The following is a 17,680-nucleotide window of genomic DNA, read 5'->3' as shown; positions in this document are numbered from 1 at the left end:
GTTTCCAGGGGCTGGTGGGAAGGCGGAAATGGAAGGTGATGGTCAAAGGGCACAAAGTTTCAGTTATGAGTAAATAATTTCTGGAGATCTACTATGCAGCATAGGTCCTATAGCTAACAATACTGTACTGTACACTTAAAATTCACTAAGAGGGTAGATTTTATGTTAAATGTTCCTACCACACACACAAAAATAATAATAAAAGGGGCAGGAACAAACTTCGAGAAGTGATAAATATGTCTATGGTCTTGATCGGGTGATAGTTTCAAACGTGTATACTTAGCCCCAAACTCAAGTTGTATACAGTAAAAATGTACAGCTTTTACATGCCAATCATTACTCAACAAAGTAATTTTTTTAAAGTAGTCTTTCTTTTTCTTTTACATTAATATTAGAGGGTCATAGCTTTCTTGGGCACATGTTCCAATGTCTCATGCTGTTGTAATTATAGAGTTAGTTCTAATATCTAAACTAAAGCTTTCCTTGAGTATATTCTTTTTGTTAAGAATACTTCTGTTTCTGTTTGTATTATTATAGTAATTCTTAGCTATCATAATAATATTAACAGACAGGCTATGAATTACCCCCCAAAATATTGTATACATGTATAATATGTAAAATGTTATATTTAACATCTTGTGCCTATAAAGTGAAAATTTTGCTATATACAAGAGGCCTTGATATTAAGTAAATACCTGATAGATGTGGATAAACATAAGCAATAAGGCAGGATCTGTTAAAATCACTGTCAGATGATGATGCCAGCTAAGATTTATCAAGTGCTTACAACACAAAGGGCACTGCTTCACCAGCTTTCCATGCACTGATTCAGTAGATGTAGAAGACACCTTCTAGAGCAGGCACCATTATTTTACAGATGAAGACACTGAAGCAGAGAGATCTAAGTAATGTCTCCAAAATGACACTGCCCATAAGTGGTAAAATCAGGATTCAACCCCAGGCAGTTTGCTTCCAGATCCATGCTCTTAACCAAAAAGAAATATTGCAAACTCAGAAGCATTAGCTGAGATTTCTTGTCCAGGTAGACGTGTTCTAACGCAATTGACATCTGATTCCTTTCAGTGAGCATCCTCCACAAACAGGAGACTATGATCTACCAATGTCATTCAGCTCTGATTCATTGTATAGTGATTATCTACGATACTGGTCTTGGTCGTCCAAGGGTCTTGACATGCAGCATGATGTGACTTCAAAATGAGCACACTAGATGGTCTGGAGACAATCTTTCATCACATAAAAAAAAACCTGCTTTAGAATATAAAAGACCCAAAGAAAGAATGGAGCCCTCCAACAAGACTATTTTAAATTTTATTCCATTTTTCCCCTCTATTTGCTGCACAAATTAATCTTCTGCCAACACTGGTGGATCTTTTATTCCATTGCCTCTGCACACATTCATCCATAGCAACTCCCTCCTGGAAATTCACATGTATCTTGATTCCCTCTTTGAAAAACCTAATTGAAATCCATTTCTTTTAGGATGTCATTGTCTGACAATGATTAGAGGAATGTAGTGGTTAAGTTTATAAGTGTAACATGAAATATAAAAATCAATCCTTTATTTGTCCTGGGAAGAATCATCCATCTTCCTCTATTATTTAGCCCATTCTTCTTAGTCTCATAATGTATATGCAGCATCTCCTCTTGAATCCGAGTTATTATGCATAAACACCTAAGGCTCAGAAGAGCTCTTGCAATTTTATTCCCATTTATTGTGTGCTTGAAGAAACAGAATCCTATCTGTAAGTAATCCTTTTAAAAAAATGGTTCTCTGATAAAGTTTGACATTTTGTAAAATTTACCAAGTATTATAGCTTAACACCTGCAGTGCCTATGCTGGAAACTCATTTTACAGTTTCAGAGGAAAAAGATTATGCTTCATTAAAAAAAGAGTACCATGCAAGATAAGCTACGATTTTAGCAACTGCCCTGGCACTATAACCTGGAAAGTCCCTGCTACCCGTATTCAGTGATCTGCACTGACAGTATCATGAACTTCCCTAATAAACTGGAGCATTCAGACAACTGCTAAAGCAATAAATAGCATTTATAAAGTCCAAAGTGACCACTCTCCTCCTCCCCCCTCATAAATTTCTATTAAGACCAAGGATATTTTCACAGCTTTATCTTTTACCAGTAAGCAAAACTCCAAGAACCTTGGCTGCAGGTCAGAGTTACCCAGGAAGATCTTAAAAATCTTGACACACAGATTTTGCCTCAGGTCAATTAAACCAGACACTCCAGGGGTGGCACCCAGGCAGCAGTATTTTCTAAAGCACCTGGGTGATTTCCATATGCGGGCCAGTATGAGAATCGATGTCTTAGAAATACAGGGAAAACATCAAGTTTCTGTTTGCATGGGGTAAGAACGAAAATGTCCAAACTCTGACAGCTTTGCTCATCTGTACTACAATGCATCTGTGAACCCAATTTTGAAGGGCCTCCAGCCAAATGAAGTTGTTATGATTGAGACATGGAGATTAACCCCTAAGGGAAAAAGAGTAACGAGGCAGCATATGTCTCTAATAATTCAAGGAGAAAGAAGAGGAACGAGGAGGTATATCTTGGAATTGCCAGGAAGTGTATTTTAAAAATTCACATGCCTGTGGTTCTTTACTTCATCCATATCCCTCTAGATTCTGACAAGGATTTCCAGAATAGGAGATAGGTCAGGTGTCTGTTTTGGGTAACGTCATTATCCCATTCTTTGTTTAGATGTGGAAAGGAACACAAAAGTGTTTTATTTCTCATCTTCCATAGATTTAGGCATTTTATTTTTATTGACTTTTGGCTTTTCCCTTAGAGGTGTGTCCTACTCACTCCCAAATTAAGAGTTTGTATAATCAGAAGTTTTAAAAAATGGAATGAAAATGACTATCCTTACCTTCCCTGACTTTGGTTCCTCCAAGAACTATTGCAGATATGCCAACAGATGAAGACAGAAGCCAAATACAGATATTGATGATCTTTGCCTTCAAGGGTGTGCGGAAGTCCAAAGCCTTGACAGGGTGGCACACAGCAATGTATCGGTCCACACTCATCATGGTCAAGGTGAATATGCTGGTAAACATGTTATAGTAGTCAATGGAAATGACTATCTTGCACAGCACATCCCCAAATGGCCAGGAATTCATCAGATAGACCGTGCTCTGGAAGGGCATGGTTGTAGTAACTAAAGCATCTGCCAAAGCCAGGTTAAATATATAAATGTTAGTTGCTGTCTTCATCTTCGTGTATCTAAAAGACAAGAAATAAGATCAGTTCTCTCCATCTTCAAGTCAAATCCATGAGGTGAATGTGTTTGTGACAGCCTTTGGACTGTTTTTCATTCACATATTCTTCACACATTTATTGAGTGTCTAATATATGAAAGGACTGTTCTAGACACAATGGGTAGAAGAAAAATGGGCAAAAATCTCTGACTTTATTTAGGTTTTTTTTCTCGTGCTTTGCTCAAAAAATATTTAAATAAAAATGAAAACAGCATAGATAGATAAATAGATAAATACACATATACATCTTTTCAACAGATTTGCATATAATACAGGTCTTTATTTTGTGGTTGAAAATTCATTTTAATCCTACCCCGAGTTGCTTGGCTTTAAGCATTTTTTCTAAATACTTTATTCTTTTTCTTTCACTATGTAAAACAAAGACAAAACACATTCAGTTCTCTTCACGGTGACTTTGAGAAATCAATCATTGTAATTACAACGTCTTTTGAAGATGCAAAATAGTTTTCATTTTTTAAATACATCCAATTTCAATGACTAAAACACAGTAAAGTTTGTTGATTGTTGTTTGCAATGTGCCACTAGTTTTTCATTTTAAATGCCTTACATAGATAAAGCAGGCTGTGTTCTTGCCTTATACATGTCATAGCACTAAATGTAATCTGGTATAATAGGTGAGAAATAATTGTTTTCTTCTTTACTCTTATCTTGAGAGACTTTTAAAGCACATAATTTGTTTCATCTTTCAATGAGGAGATAGTAATTTTCAAAGTCAGAAAGATTGCCTTTAAGCCAAAATTATTCTTTGCATTATAACATGAAGATGTTTAGAACAATTGCATTTTCAACTAAAACTGAAGAGGATTGTTTTATTTAGAGAATGCTTCCTCAAGGATCTACGGGGCATGAAACGTTTCAAACTATATCCCCAGCTTTTCAGAGTCAACTGCTAAGATATGTTAGAAAAATTCACATGTTAGTACATTCTACACACCTCAGATTTATAGACCACATCACAATTAATTCAGCCATGCGCCATATTCCTTCAAGGAGCTTCAATGCTACGGCCTTGACTTTTATTAAAGGTCATCTATAAGGAGCTGTCTTATGGAAAACTACTTCTGCTTTGGCTATAAAATCAATATCAATAGTATTTATTGATTATTACATTGGTATCTTTCAATACACAAATTTCTACATGAGAAACTTCTGACATGACGTGATAGTACAGCCTTGGCTCCCCTTGGAGGCAGCGTGGTATAATGTGAAGTCAAACAGTACTGAGTCTGAACTCAGTACATGACTTTTGCGAGTTTCAGTTCCTGTTAAAGATAATACAACTGAACCAGCAGTACATGAGACAAAGACAGTAGATGACCTGACTCAAAATACCTGACACAGGATCACACTTCACTCTCAGCATCCCACTGCCTCCCACACCAATTTTCCCCTGCTCTCTTCTCTTCTTGTTAAGAAAAAGATTTGTCTGTGTTTTGATGAAGGCATTGTAAAGACTGGTACTGGAGTCGGGATCTGTTGGTTTCCATTCTGATGTCTGTTAACTAAACAGTACTTTAATCTGGAGCATGAGGACTTTATTTAAAAATATGTTTTGTCTTTACAGTTTTTACTCAAATATCATTAAAGGACCTGTAAGTTTTAGAAAGTGATCGAATGTACATGGCCAATGCTCAAAGCATAGGCTTTATAAAGACACATAACTAAGCAAGTACACTTACCAAGACAAAGCCAAATGCTTTTTTGTTTTTAAGGTATACTTTTTTTTGGTGAGGAAGATTGGCCCTAAACTAACATCTGTTGCCAATCTTCCTCTTCCCCTCCACCCACCAAAGCCCCAGTACATAGCTATATATCAGAGTTATGAGTCCTTCTAGTTCTTCTATGTGGGATGCCACCACAGCATGGCTTGATGAGCAATGTGTAGATCTGCGCCCAGGATCCGAACTGGTGAACCCCGGCCTGCTGAAGTGGAGCACACAAACTTAACCACTCAGCCATGGGGCCGGCCCCCAAATCCTTCTAATGAGCAAGACTGAAATGCTGTTTAACTAGTGTCTTTTTAAAAATATGGACTTACGTTTCAAAATGCCTCTCATAAGTCAACATCCTATTCTTTCAACATTTTCTCTTCGAATCCCTGATATTAGCAAGGATTTCAGCAGGCAATATCTTTGACTTCTACTCTCATATTTTGTGACTTTGATATTCTCCTTTTTCTTTATGAAGTTAGACTGATGTTCTCTGCCTTATAGTTAGGTAGACCCGGATTATAGTCCTTGTATTTCCCTACCACTGACAGACTTTGAAGAGGTCACTAAAAATCCTAAGCTTCAGTTTCCCAACTATAAAATGGGAAATGCAATGCTTATTTTCTTAGAGCTCCTGAGATAATTAATGAAATGCACCTGATCAGGAGAATATGTCTAACTTATTTCATCTTCTCCAACTCCTCTTCTCCCTCTTATATGGGTGGAAGCCACCAGTTGCCATGGGAAGCAGAGAAGAAGGTAGTTTCTAGTTAACACCCATAGTAGTATTTACCCAATTCAGCTTCAATATAAAAGACAAGAGTAAAAATGAAGCCTGGGATCTTACATGCTAAAAGAACATGAATGGAATGATATGTGAGTTCCAATAAAATATAATATGCATCTTTATCATAAAATGTTGAGTTGTAACCTGCTCTTAGTTTTTCAAAATTATTTATAACAAATATATATAAGAAATTGCTTAAGGTTTGAACTTATATAGAACTCAAATCCTTTCATCGATCTCAGAATAAGAGAGATCAGTACCCACAACAAAAATGTCTACAAATTGTGTTAATTGTAGCAAAAGTCTCTGCTCCCAGAGAAATAAGCTCTGCCCAGATCACTTATATAGGAGCTACCACTGCTACCATCCCCAAGGCTCAGGAGACATCCACCAGGGACCTAGAAAGGTGTCTGCACTCTCCTGCCATGAGACTCCTGGATTTGCCAACATCCCAATATCATGGCATCACCCCCCTGTCTTGAAATGGTTCATGTTAATGACAATAATCATAACAAGCATTTATTTCAAAACACTCTGTGTCAGGCACTCTGCTGTACATTCCCCATGCTTTATCACTTTTAGTCCTCACAGCAACTCTGTGTGGTAGACATCAGTATCCCTATTCAATAGATAAGGTTCCTGAGAATCACAGGAGTTATATAAATTTCTCAAAGTAAAACAGTTATAAAAAGCATCACAAGCATTCAACCCAAGGGGTTTGATCCCAGTACCTGCATTCTTACATCTCCCCAGCACTTTTTAATTTACAAAACCCAGTATTTTGACTTCCATGTACGTTACTTGATTCTCACACCTGCCCTTTGAGCTTACCCAGGAGATTTATGTATTTTCCCTAATATAGCTGAGGAAAGTTGGACTCAGGTGAGCAAATGATTTATCTAATGTCAGCAGAGGCAGGAGATCAGTGGGAGGATCCAGAAAGGGCAGCAGGACAAGGCCCCTCTTCCAGGGTTCTGGAAGACCTTATAAATCTACAACACTGAAAAGGAGAACTAAACAAGTATAATTAAAAGTAATAAACAAACTATGAGTTCAAGAAATATTTACTAACAGTCTGTTTTATACTACACTGGACTGGATCCTGTGAACACGTGATTATAAGACAAGACCCTCACCCTCAGACAGTATGGTTGAGCACTTGGGTATTGTTCATATTTAGCCAAAGTGAAACGGCAGTTAGTCCTTTCAGTCATTGTATATCCACTGGTGAAAAAAAAAAGTAAGCTTTCTTACTATGATAGGATATGAAATTATTTTCCATTTCATCCAGACTGCTTTACAAAAATTCACAAGTATTTCAAGTAAAATGGCACCATCTGGGTGCAAAGTTTTGGCTTGTATGGAGAAGCTGGAGGTGGGCTGGCAGCGAGTGGTTGCACTTTTTAGGGTACACACTGTAGGAACATATGGCACTAAAAGAGCAAAGTCTGTGGGCCGTCCTCACCAAACTTGACAATGTTACAAATCCAGAAACAACAGTACGGTGTACTAGGCAGGATGCATAGGGCAAGCCAGGAAGACGGGTCAAATAGGGTACTCAGGGTATTCATGAGGAAGGTCACTGCTGGGCAACATGGCGGAGGGTTTCTCTGGGAGGTAGAAATGTTTGCCATCACACCTTAACTCAACACCCTCCCAGTGTAGTTCTCTTGACAGAGAATTGAGCAGTGGCTTCTAAATTAGCAATCATAAATGCCTGTGTGATGGCGAGGGGAACAAAGTTTTCTGCTGAGCTATCAGGAACCAGTATCACCAGGAAGGGTTTCTGGGAGAGTGTAGCACTTTCAACGCAAGAAATGAGGCACTAGCAGGAGGAACAGTGACCTTGTGGCACAGTGGTCTCAGGGCTTCTTGTCCTTTCCATGTGCTTGCTGTGCTCAGACAATATGCAGGTAGAAGAGACCATTCCTGGATTATTAGCATCTCTTGCTATTGAGATGAACTGCCCAAGTGGCTTCTTTTTTTTTTTTGGCTGGGTATAGTGTACTTTATTGATGGTACATGACAAGGTAGGGCTCCCCAAGCCCCTCCCCTTCTTCAGGGGGTCTGAGATGGAAACTGTGGAGGTCAGGAGACTCTCAATATGTTAGGGGATCAAGTTGAGGCAAGCACTCCCAGCAGCTGAGGGCCTTTCTCCTTCTCTCGCTGGGTGATTGGTGGTCCAGGGGGCTCTTACTCCTTGGAGGCCATGTGGGCCATAAGGTCCACCACCTTATTGCTGTAGCCAAATTCATTGTCATACCAGGAAATGAGCTTGACAAAGTGGTCATTGAGGGCAATGCCAGCCCCAGCATCGAAGGTGGAAGAGTGGGTGTCACTGTTAAAATCGCAGGAGACAACCTGGTCCTCAGTGTAGCCCAGGATGCCCTTGAGGGGGCCCTCTGATGCTTGCTTCACCACCTTCTTGATCTCATCGTATTTGGCAGCTTTCTCCAGGCGGCAGGTCAGATCCACGACTGACACATTAGGCGTGGGGACACGGGAGGCCATGCCAGTGAGCTTCCCATTCAGCTCAGGGATGACCTTGCCCACAGCCTTGGCAGCACCAGTAGAAGCAGGGATGATGTTCTGGGCAGCCCCTCGGCCATCGCGCCACAGCTTCCCAGAGGGGCCATCCACGGTCTTCTGGGTGGCAGTGATGGCATGCACTGCAGTCATGAGTCCCTCCACGATGCCAAAGTGGTCATGGATGACCTTGGCCAGGGGGGCCAAGCAACTGGTGGTGCAGGAGGCATTGCTGACAATCTTCAGGGAATTGTCATACTTCTCGTGGTTCACGCCCATCACAAACATTGGGGCATCAGCAGAAGGGGCAGAGATGATGACCCTTTTGGCTCCACCCTTCAAGTGAGCCCCAGCCTTCTCCAAGGCAGTGAAGACACCAGTGGACTCCACAACATATTCAGCACCAGCATCGCCCCATTTGATGTTGGCGGGATCTCGCTCCTGGAAGATGGTGATGGCCTTTCCGTTGATGACAAGCTTCCCGTGCTCGGCCTTGACTGTGCCATGGAACTTGCCATGGGTGAAATCATACTGAAACATGTAGACCATGTAGTTGAGGTCAATGAAGGGGTCATTGATGGCGACAATATCCACTTTGCCAGAGTTAAAAGCAGCCCTGGTGACCAGGCGCCTAATACGGCCAAATCCATTTACTCCGACCTTCACCATCGCGTCGCGGGCAGGTGGCTAGCAGTGCAGAAGGGAAGCGGCTGTCTGTCAAACGAGGAGGAGCAGAAAGCCCCAAGTGGCTTCTTTTTTTAACTTAAATGATGCTTCTTTAATCAGGAGCTCCTTTTTAGCTTTACAATAACATGATAAATCCATAATCTTGATAGCTAAGTATCACATATCCTTAAACACAAACACGTTTTCAGTTTTATTGATTTTAGCTATTTTTAGCTTTTACTTGCAATTGCCCCCCATGTTGACATACACACATCCTCACTTCTCTCTCTAGTTATGTTCGTGCTCCCTCTCCTGTCTTCATCCTTTCATTATTGCAACACATTTTTAAGTGCCCACTCCATACACAGTAATATACTAGACATTGAAAATGGCTGAAAAATATATTCAATAAACGGATCCTGCTCCTAGAATCTTTTAAACTAATTGAGTCAAAATTATAATGTGAACAAGAGGAATAAACAGAAGGGAAAGACCAGTGTGTAGGGAAGAGATCTTAAAGAATGGAGAACCTGGACAGGATCTTGCACTTTGAGAAGGATGTGGATAGATAGAGAGGTTTGGGGGCAAGAGTCTTTTTCAAGGATCAGGTGTCCTGTTGCAGGGTAATGAAACGCTGGTTGTGATGGGAAAAGGGGTGTCAGGCCACAGAGGACCTTGAACACAAGGAGGAAAACCCACTTTAAGCATTTATTGAGGACTAATTATGTGGCAGACACTGTTTTAGGAACTTTATATTATCTGGCAGTTGTCATGATGATTAAATGAGACAATACCTCAAATTACTTTACACAGGACTTGGTACTTGATAATTGCTCAATTAATGCCAGCCTCCATTGTCACCATTGCTGTTGCTGCTGTTATTATTATTATTACTGTTATTATTAATTACCTTCCACAGTCCTAATAACCCATATTACACTCCCTTAAGACACTAATGTGCTTTTCTGAAGATGATTCCCAGGGGTTCTCAGAGTCTATACCTAGTAAGTAAAGGACTTCAGGGCTGTCATGCAAATCTTCTTGAGGAGTCAGAAATTTTATCAGAGAAATAATATGATTCTTCAAATTCTGCCACTTCCAGCAGCTAAAGATCGAAAAACATTCTGAATTGTGTGGTGAAGTATGTGTCATGAGGGGAGAAAACAATTGACATGAGGACCACAGGGTATGGTCCAGAAGGGAATACTGATATACAACATCAGCATACTGCCCCTCACTGGGCTAATGTTTTATGTTTTCCAGATACATAGCATTCTAGGTTTATGTTTAAAATGATGAGGAATAATAATTGCTGTACCGATGTGAATTCTCAGAAGAACTCTTTGAAAACATAATGAGTTTGCTTCCTTAAATTCTCCAGATATCTTCAGTTCATCTCAATGAAATTAATTTGCTATACATCCTTGTGGATTATTTACTATTGAAATTATGGTTCTTCACCAAAGAGCAGTAGCTTATTAATTTTTTAGAAAGAAGGGAAATTCAGTCTTTGTTTCTCCAATGATCTGACTTTGAATTTGCCTCTATCTGAAGTATTCTAAGGGAGTCCCATTCACATAGGCATCAGGCCCCTTTGGTTCCCCAGAATTACCCTCCTACGCAAAGAGCAAAAGTGATAAAGATAACAGGAGGAGTAGAGCCCGTCCCTGAGTTCTACCGCTGTCTACACTGCAGATACACAGCCAGATGGCAGACATGCAACACACTGCACCCCAAGCAGGCTGTCCAGGCAGGGTAGGGGTAGAGGGGAAGGAGGGGAAGGGTGAAGAAATGATTTCACTGCCAAGCCAGTGCCTCGGGAACTGTTCATCCTCTCCATAGTCATGGCCCTGACTTTCAGAATGAATGTTCTGGTGCATTCAGCTATGCACACATGCCCAACAGCACCCAGTAGAAAACTACAAATCTCAAATGACTGATGTGTTGTTTCCTAGTGTACAACTATCTGGATATCTAGAAGTACCCAGATTTAATATTTAATATCTTAAATTATTTTTCTATTTTTATACAGAAAATTGACCTAGCTGAGGTAAGACACAAGGTGCCAGCAGGGGTGCCACACACTACTCTCCTACCTCTGTCCTCTGTTGGAGGAAGTGAGCCCTTCACTAGGTGGAAAGCAACCTAGTCAGGCAGAGAGAGCTCAGAGTTTTGTTGTGAGTTAAACGAGTTAATACTCAACAGGAGCTCAGAAAATCGTCCCTATTGTTATAGCTGATCTCTAAATGCTCATAACTGGAGCCCTTCTTAATCTGAAGGCTTCCCTCCCCACCTTCAGACCAATCCTTTGGGATCTCTCAACTCATCACATTTTATGTTTTTCTCTTTTTTCATTTAAATTCTGACTTGCTTGACCAGTGGAGAGGATAAATACAGAAATACAAGACATTTACAAGATTATCCCCATGCTTAGAAATCTATTCTTCTTACATAAGTCTTCCTTATCTAAGACGTAAGCCAGCATCCCCTCCAAAGAAAGAAAGAAACAAACAAAACTATTGACTGATTTTCTTTTGAGGAATAAACGTTATTCTGAAACCATCTTTTGTTAATACAGTTCTAAACCTGTATTACTTGTACCACTGAAACTATGTAAGCCAAACTTTAGAAAGGCAATTTTCCAGCAGCCTCACAATTTTAGGTTTTTAGCTGAGCACAGAGCCTCCCAGGCAATGACAACTGAGTGTATCCACAAGCTGATCTGAAGTGAAGGAGGTGCCAACCACATAATTCACACAAAAATGCAGCTGCTCACGAGATACTGCTGGGTGATTTATGGAGAGGAGCTATCATCTCCCAGCGAGAAGTTCCTCCTGAAACTAACTTTAGTGTACAACTATCTAGATACCTAGAAGTATATAGGAAAAATTGTAATGTCAGCACAATCAAAAAGTGATTTTGAAGACTACAATTTTGCCTGGAGTCTGTAAAGTTTAGGAGCTCTATACCTGACCATCAAATTGGGTTTTTTCTCTTTCGTTTTCTTTGTTGTTTTCTCCTTTCCCTTTTTCTTTTCTTGGGGGTGGAGGAGGGTAGCTGTTTAGTCTGTGATCTCTGAAATAGTTCCAAGAGGATTTGGACTTCTGCAATCACATGTCCCACAGGGAAGAAAATAATCGCATTTAGCTAATCCATATAAACAGTTACAATGAAACCAATTCTCTCTTTTAAGAGCTTGTCAAATAATAAAAGTACTTTGAGAAATGCAAGATAGGCTCTTTTGAAAATAATTTCTGAAGTTATTTTTGTTAAGCTTGCTTTAAAGGAAATGCTTAATTTTGACTCCAAGAGGGGGTTCAGGATAGATTAAACCATATTTTTTGTTTTTTTTAAAGATTTTATTTTTTCCTTTTTCTCCCCAAAGCCCCCCGGTACATAGTTGTGTATTCTTCATTGTGGGTTCCTCTAGTTGTGGCATGTGGGACGCTGCCTCAGCGTGGTCTGACGAGCAGTGCCATGTCCGCGCCCAGGATTCGAACCGACGAAACACTGGGCCGCCTGCAGCGGAGCACGCGAACTTAACCACTCGGCCACGGGGCCAGCCCCTAAACCATATTTTTTTAATCAAAGCCTCAGGTAAGTCTGATGTTAGATAGGGAGCGGCACATGGTTAATTATATCAGTATACCTCTGCCTCTTCTTTAACACCTGTCTAGGTGTGGTTTGGTGATATTATCTAAGGTAGGCTATATAGCTGTGATGCTTAAAGCAATGCCACCAGTGTCAAACACCAGCAGGATCACCCATGGTGGACAGGTTTCAGAAGAGCTTGCAGACTAAGCCAGACTAGGAAGAAGGACCTGATCACCCACTTCCAAAAAAACTGGCCATCACTAACACTAAATTGGCCAGCCCTAGCAAAAAAGGCTATGCTGACATTTAAGAGAATATGGAATATGTGTGTACATACAATTGCAATGATTACAATGAGCACTTCACGGAGGAGGAAGAAGACCAGGGACGGAAAAGAGGTAGGCACTGTCGTAGACGCTCTGACTGGGTCATCCCAATCCTTCCTGTACTTCCCCAATTTGGTGACAGCCATACAGTTTCGACGGGACTGGCACAAGTTCACCAATGGGGCCCAGACTGGCTCAGGGGAGACCTGAGGGAGTCAGTATATGCTACGTAACCTAAGATGGTCTCAAAAGAGTAGAATGTGGAACTTCTGTCAGCGGCTTGGGGGAGAAACCCTCTGTCCCTCTATTTAGGAGCAAGAAAACAGGTACCTTCGTGAGAAATAACCTCCATGCCTAGCAAGCTTGGGTGGGTTGTCTGCCTATGGAGAAGAAATTTGAGTTCAATAAATGGAACCACTTTCACTGTATTTTTGTGGTTTTGTTTTTTTCTAAGCCCCTTATAAAGTTACTCCTTTTAGAAAATTTCAACACTGTCCAGGCTGAACCATAAGGAAGCAAAAGTCTTCTACTCCCAGGGCAAGGCCAGCAGAAGGCTGATCCCTAGAGGTCTTTATTGTGGTAGCAACAAATTAATGAAAACTAGTGAAAAGAGGAACAGACAAACGTAAGACCTAGTACCAAACAATTTTCTGATTTCTGCTATTCTTTTCCTAATAAATTTTTCCTTGTTTGTCTTTACTGCTAATTTACAAAGAAACATCCCTTTACAAGAGTAAAACTTTCTTTAAATTAAACAAAGAGAACATATACATAATCATTGTGGAAACTGAAGCTGGAGGAGAGTGTTTTCTTAAGGAGCACAGAAAGGGGATGGGCAGTGTTTAGGGTTCATTCGTGTCCCCTGAAATTCTTATGATCAAGTCCTAGGCCCCAGTATCTCAGAATGGGACTGTATTTGAAGATAGGGACTTTAAAGAGGTAAAATTAGGGTAAAATAAAGTCATTAGGGCAGCCCCTAATCCAATATGACTAGTATGTTTATAAGAAGAGGAGATCAGAACACAGACATGCACAGAGGGAAGACCATGTGAAGACACAGAGAGAAGATGACCATCGGCAAGCCAAGGAGACAGGTCTCAGGAGAAGCCAGCCCTGCTGACACCTGGATCTTGGACTTCTAGCCTCCAGGAGTATGAGAAAATAAATTTCTATTGTTTAAGCCACCCAGTCTGTGGTACTTTGTTACAGCAGCCCTAGTGAAATAATACAGGCAGTTTCTCTAGAAACCTGAGGTACGTATGACATAGTCACATAAAGCCAGAAGGATGGAGACCAGCTGAGTCTTTAGTGAGGGATGAATAACTTGGAGACTGATACATAGACTCAGGATTGGTCAACGTTTCCCTGAAAGTTATGGCCACAAAATGGATGATAGTACTGAGAGTGCGATGGTCAGTCTGATGTGTCTTCTTGGCCGGGTTACAGTTCCAAGATATTTAGTCAAACACTCATCTAGGTGCTGCTGTGAAGGTGTTTTGTATATGTGGTTAAAGTCCATAATCAGTTGACATTAAACAAGGGAGATTATCCTAGATAATCTGCGTGGGGCTGATCCAATCAGTTGAAAGCCTTAAGAGCAGAGCTGAGACTTCCCTGAGAAAAATAAATTCCACCTAGGATGGCAGCATGTCTTTCCTGAGGCCTGCTCTATGGGTTTCAGACTTGCCTAGCCAGCCCACAACCATGTAAGCCAATTCCTTGCAATAAATCTCTTAACATGTTCATCTCCTACTGGCTCTGCTTCGCTGGTTGAATCCTGACTCATGTGGAAAGTACACAAAAAGAACAGAAGAGAACTAAGAAGGCTCGGGATATGATCATTTAAGAAACATCAGAGGAAGAGGAATCAGTGAAGGAGACAGGAGAGAAACCCAGAGGAAGTGGAAGGAAGTCAAGGACAGAGTGCTATTGGAGAAAGTGAGGGACAAAAAATTGGTCAAATATGCAAAATCTCCACAGAAGTCAAGTAGCCAGCCTAAAACGAGCATCTGAAATGTGAATGTTATAGCTTTGGTAAAGCAGCGTCAGGGAGGGAACAGAAGTGCACTGGGCTAGGGAACAGGTGAAGAGAAGGACACTAAGAGGAGGGACCATTCCTCCAAGAAGCTCACCTACGGCAGACAGGAGAAGGAAGGGACGTTAGCTAAGGGAACTCAGAAAAATGGAAGGTTGGTGGATGTTGATTGTAAGACGACAGAGACTTGAGTATGCCCAGGTGCTTAAGGGACACAAGCAGTGCAGAGGGAGAGCTTACAGGTAGGGTAGAAAGGAGATAGATACCGCAAAGACGTCAGGAAAGCAGGAGGCGATGAGATTCAAAACACAGAAGCAGGGATTTGCCCTGGATAGAAGGAAGGAACGTCTTCAACTGAGATGGAATGGAACAAGGGGAGGGTGCCTGCCAAAGCACGCATGTAGGAGAAGGAGCATTCCCAGCAGCTGGACGCTAGTGTCACAGTGAACTACAGGGTAAGACGATTGCTGACCATGAGGCGAATATGGTCAGGTAGAGGGCTTCGGAATTAGTACTGATTACATTAAGGTTTGTTTTTTTTTTTTTTATGGGAAATGGGAAAAGAAATTGGCTCTTTCTGGGAAACAGGAGAGAGACACAGAAAAACTAGGTAGAATTGGTGTCAGATACACTTGAAGGCAGTGACTTTGCCTTGACAAAGATAAAATTGATTTCATTCAGCAGCATTCAATTAGCTGGGTATAGGAACAAGGAAGATAGGTTACTGGCTTGATCCAGGGTTAAGCTTTGGTGGAAGACAGTGGCAGAAAGACAAGAAGGCAAGACAGTTGAGTGTATCGTCAACAGAGGCTGAAGTGATGGTTCCTGGAGTCTAGGCTAGGTAAGAAAAGAAGAGAGAGTCTGGGAGAAAATGAAGGACCGCCAGGTAAGAAGGTATCCAAATGTCTGCGGAAGTGATATAGTGGAAAATGAATAGCAGAGTGGATCAAAGCACAGGACCTGGGGTCAGGCTGCTGGGACCATCCTGGCCCCACAAGTTAACAAGGTATCACCTTAGTCAATTTGTTTACTCTTTCTTTGCCTTAGTTCCATCATCTGTTAAATGGGTATGTTAATATACCTATGGTCGTGAAGATTAAATAAAATAATTCACAGGAAGTAGGCAGTTTTACTGGCCTGGCACATATTAAGTGTTCATTAAATTTTAATCATTTTTGCTAGGAGGAGAGACAGCCGTATGTGTGGGAATTTGTAACAAGAATGGCAGAAAGTGTGTTTAAGATGTCAGAGGTAGGACTGTCTGGAAACCTCTAGGGTGTGGGCGTGTGTGGGCATCATAGCATTCATTGCAGGCGACCTGCGCAGGAGGAGGTGAAGAGAACAGGAGGTTAGGACCCTGAGTGTCACACCCAAGGGCACATCCATGGTGTTAAGACCCAGGGACATGAATCAAGGGGCTGAGGTAAGAATTTCCCACCCAAGGACCACAAACCCCAAAGCCTGGAGAAAGGCAAGATTAGAGTGCTTAAATTTTAAGGTTTTCACAGTGAAAGGTTAATGGGCCCTAATATTCAGGAATTATGGCAGTTAGTATATGTTAAATGATGAAAACCCTTGAAACTTTAAGTATCTTCAGAAGATATGGGCAGCATTCCAGGTGCCCAAGATAGGAAAAGCTACTTGTAAGGCAGGTTTAAAGAGTCAAAGCTTTTCCCACAATTCTCACTTTCTCCCCAGGTCTGAGCTGGCCATCCTATACCCACACCTGCCCCACCATCCAAACATCTAAATTCCATCTCCAGAATGATGTCCTAAATGACTGAACCACGTACACCAGGATCCTTTTGATGTACAATATTTTAAAAATAGGATTCTTCTCAAAAGTGACCCTCATTTTTTAAGCAATGTTGCTCAGCCCTCAACATCAATTATGATAGCTGCATTTGAATTCCACACTCTGGGTCTGCTCTCAGTTCCAGTGAGCATACCATAGCCCTCTTGATGCCACCCTCTCTCGAATCTTCAGTCCTTTCTTCTCCTGAGTGAAATAAACCCAAAGCTATCCACCTCTCTTCTGAGGTTTTATTTCTCAATTCTTTGACCATCTATAAGTCTGAACAAACACTAAACACTCCTTAATCCTTTTAGCGATAGTTTTAAGTGAACTATTGTTTTAGTAGGTTAGCATTTCAAGATGACAGTATAATTCTTCACTTTTCATTTATTATCAAAGTTAATCTCCAAGTAGTTGAGAAGAGGGTGGGAGGATGGATGCTGCTGCAATGTGAACTAACTTCTTTTGGTTTTTTGAGCTGAATTCATCCCCTGCTAACAAATTTTAGTCCTGGATATCTTTAGTCCTAGACAATTATGATATATACATTTATATTTAAATTGTCACATATATTTATATTTAATTTACATTTCTTTAAATTTATCACTAAAAGTCCTAGTTAATTTACGATTCCATTTTTTTCTTTTCTTTTTTTTTTCGGTGAGGAAGACTGGCCCTGAGCACTAACATCTGTTGCCAATCTTCCTGGTTTTTTTCCTCCCCAAAGCCCCAGCACATGATTTTATATCCTAGTTGTAAGCCATTCTAGTTCTTGTATGTGAGATGCCACCAGAGCATGGCTTGATGAGCGGTGTGTAGGTCTGCACCCCGGATCCAAACCAGTGAACCTGGGCCAGACGTGAAGCATGCGAACTTAACTGCCAGGCCATGGGGCCAGCCCTTACAATGATTCTTGTTTCCTTCTGAC

The 17,680-nt window shown here is 40.9% G+C and overlaps 1 protein-coding gene and 1 pseudogene across 2 annotated transcripts in view; both read right to left on the bottom strand.

Moving 5' to 3' along the window:
• The window catches only part of OPRK1 (opioid receptor kappa 1), a 32,590-nt gene that overhangs the window by 12,173 nt on the left and 2,737 nt on the right, over positions 1 to 17,680 (bottom strand). For both annotated transcript variants that reach the window (XM_070631645.1, XM_008509252.2), the window contains one exon: positions 2,906 to 3,258. In XM_070631645.1, coding sequence (XP_070487746.1) covers positions 2,906 to 3,258 — 353 coding nt within the window. The remainder of the gene's footprint in view (positions 1 to 2,905; positions 3,259 to 17,680) is intronic.
• On the bottom strand, positions 3,644 to 11,222 carry LOC139085234 (glyceraldehyde-3-phosphate dehydrogenase pseudogene; annotated as a pseudogene).

The sequence above is a fragment of the Equus przewalskii genome, chromosome 8 (assembly GCF_037783145.1).
Source record: "Equus przewalskii isolate Varuska chromosome 8, EquPr2, whole genome shotgun sequence".
Taxonomy (NCBI): domain Eukaryota; kingdom Metazoa; phylum Chordata; class Mammalia; order Perissodactyla; family Equidae; genus Equus; species Equus przewalskii.
Note: the sequence above shows the minus strand (reverse complement) of the source record. Positions and strands in the feature narration are given on the sequence as shown.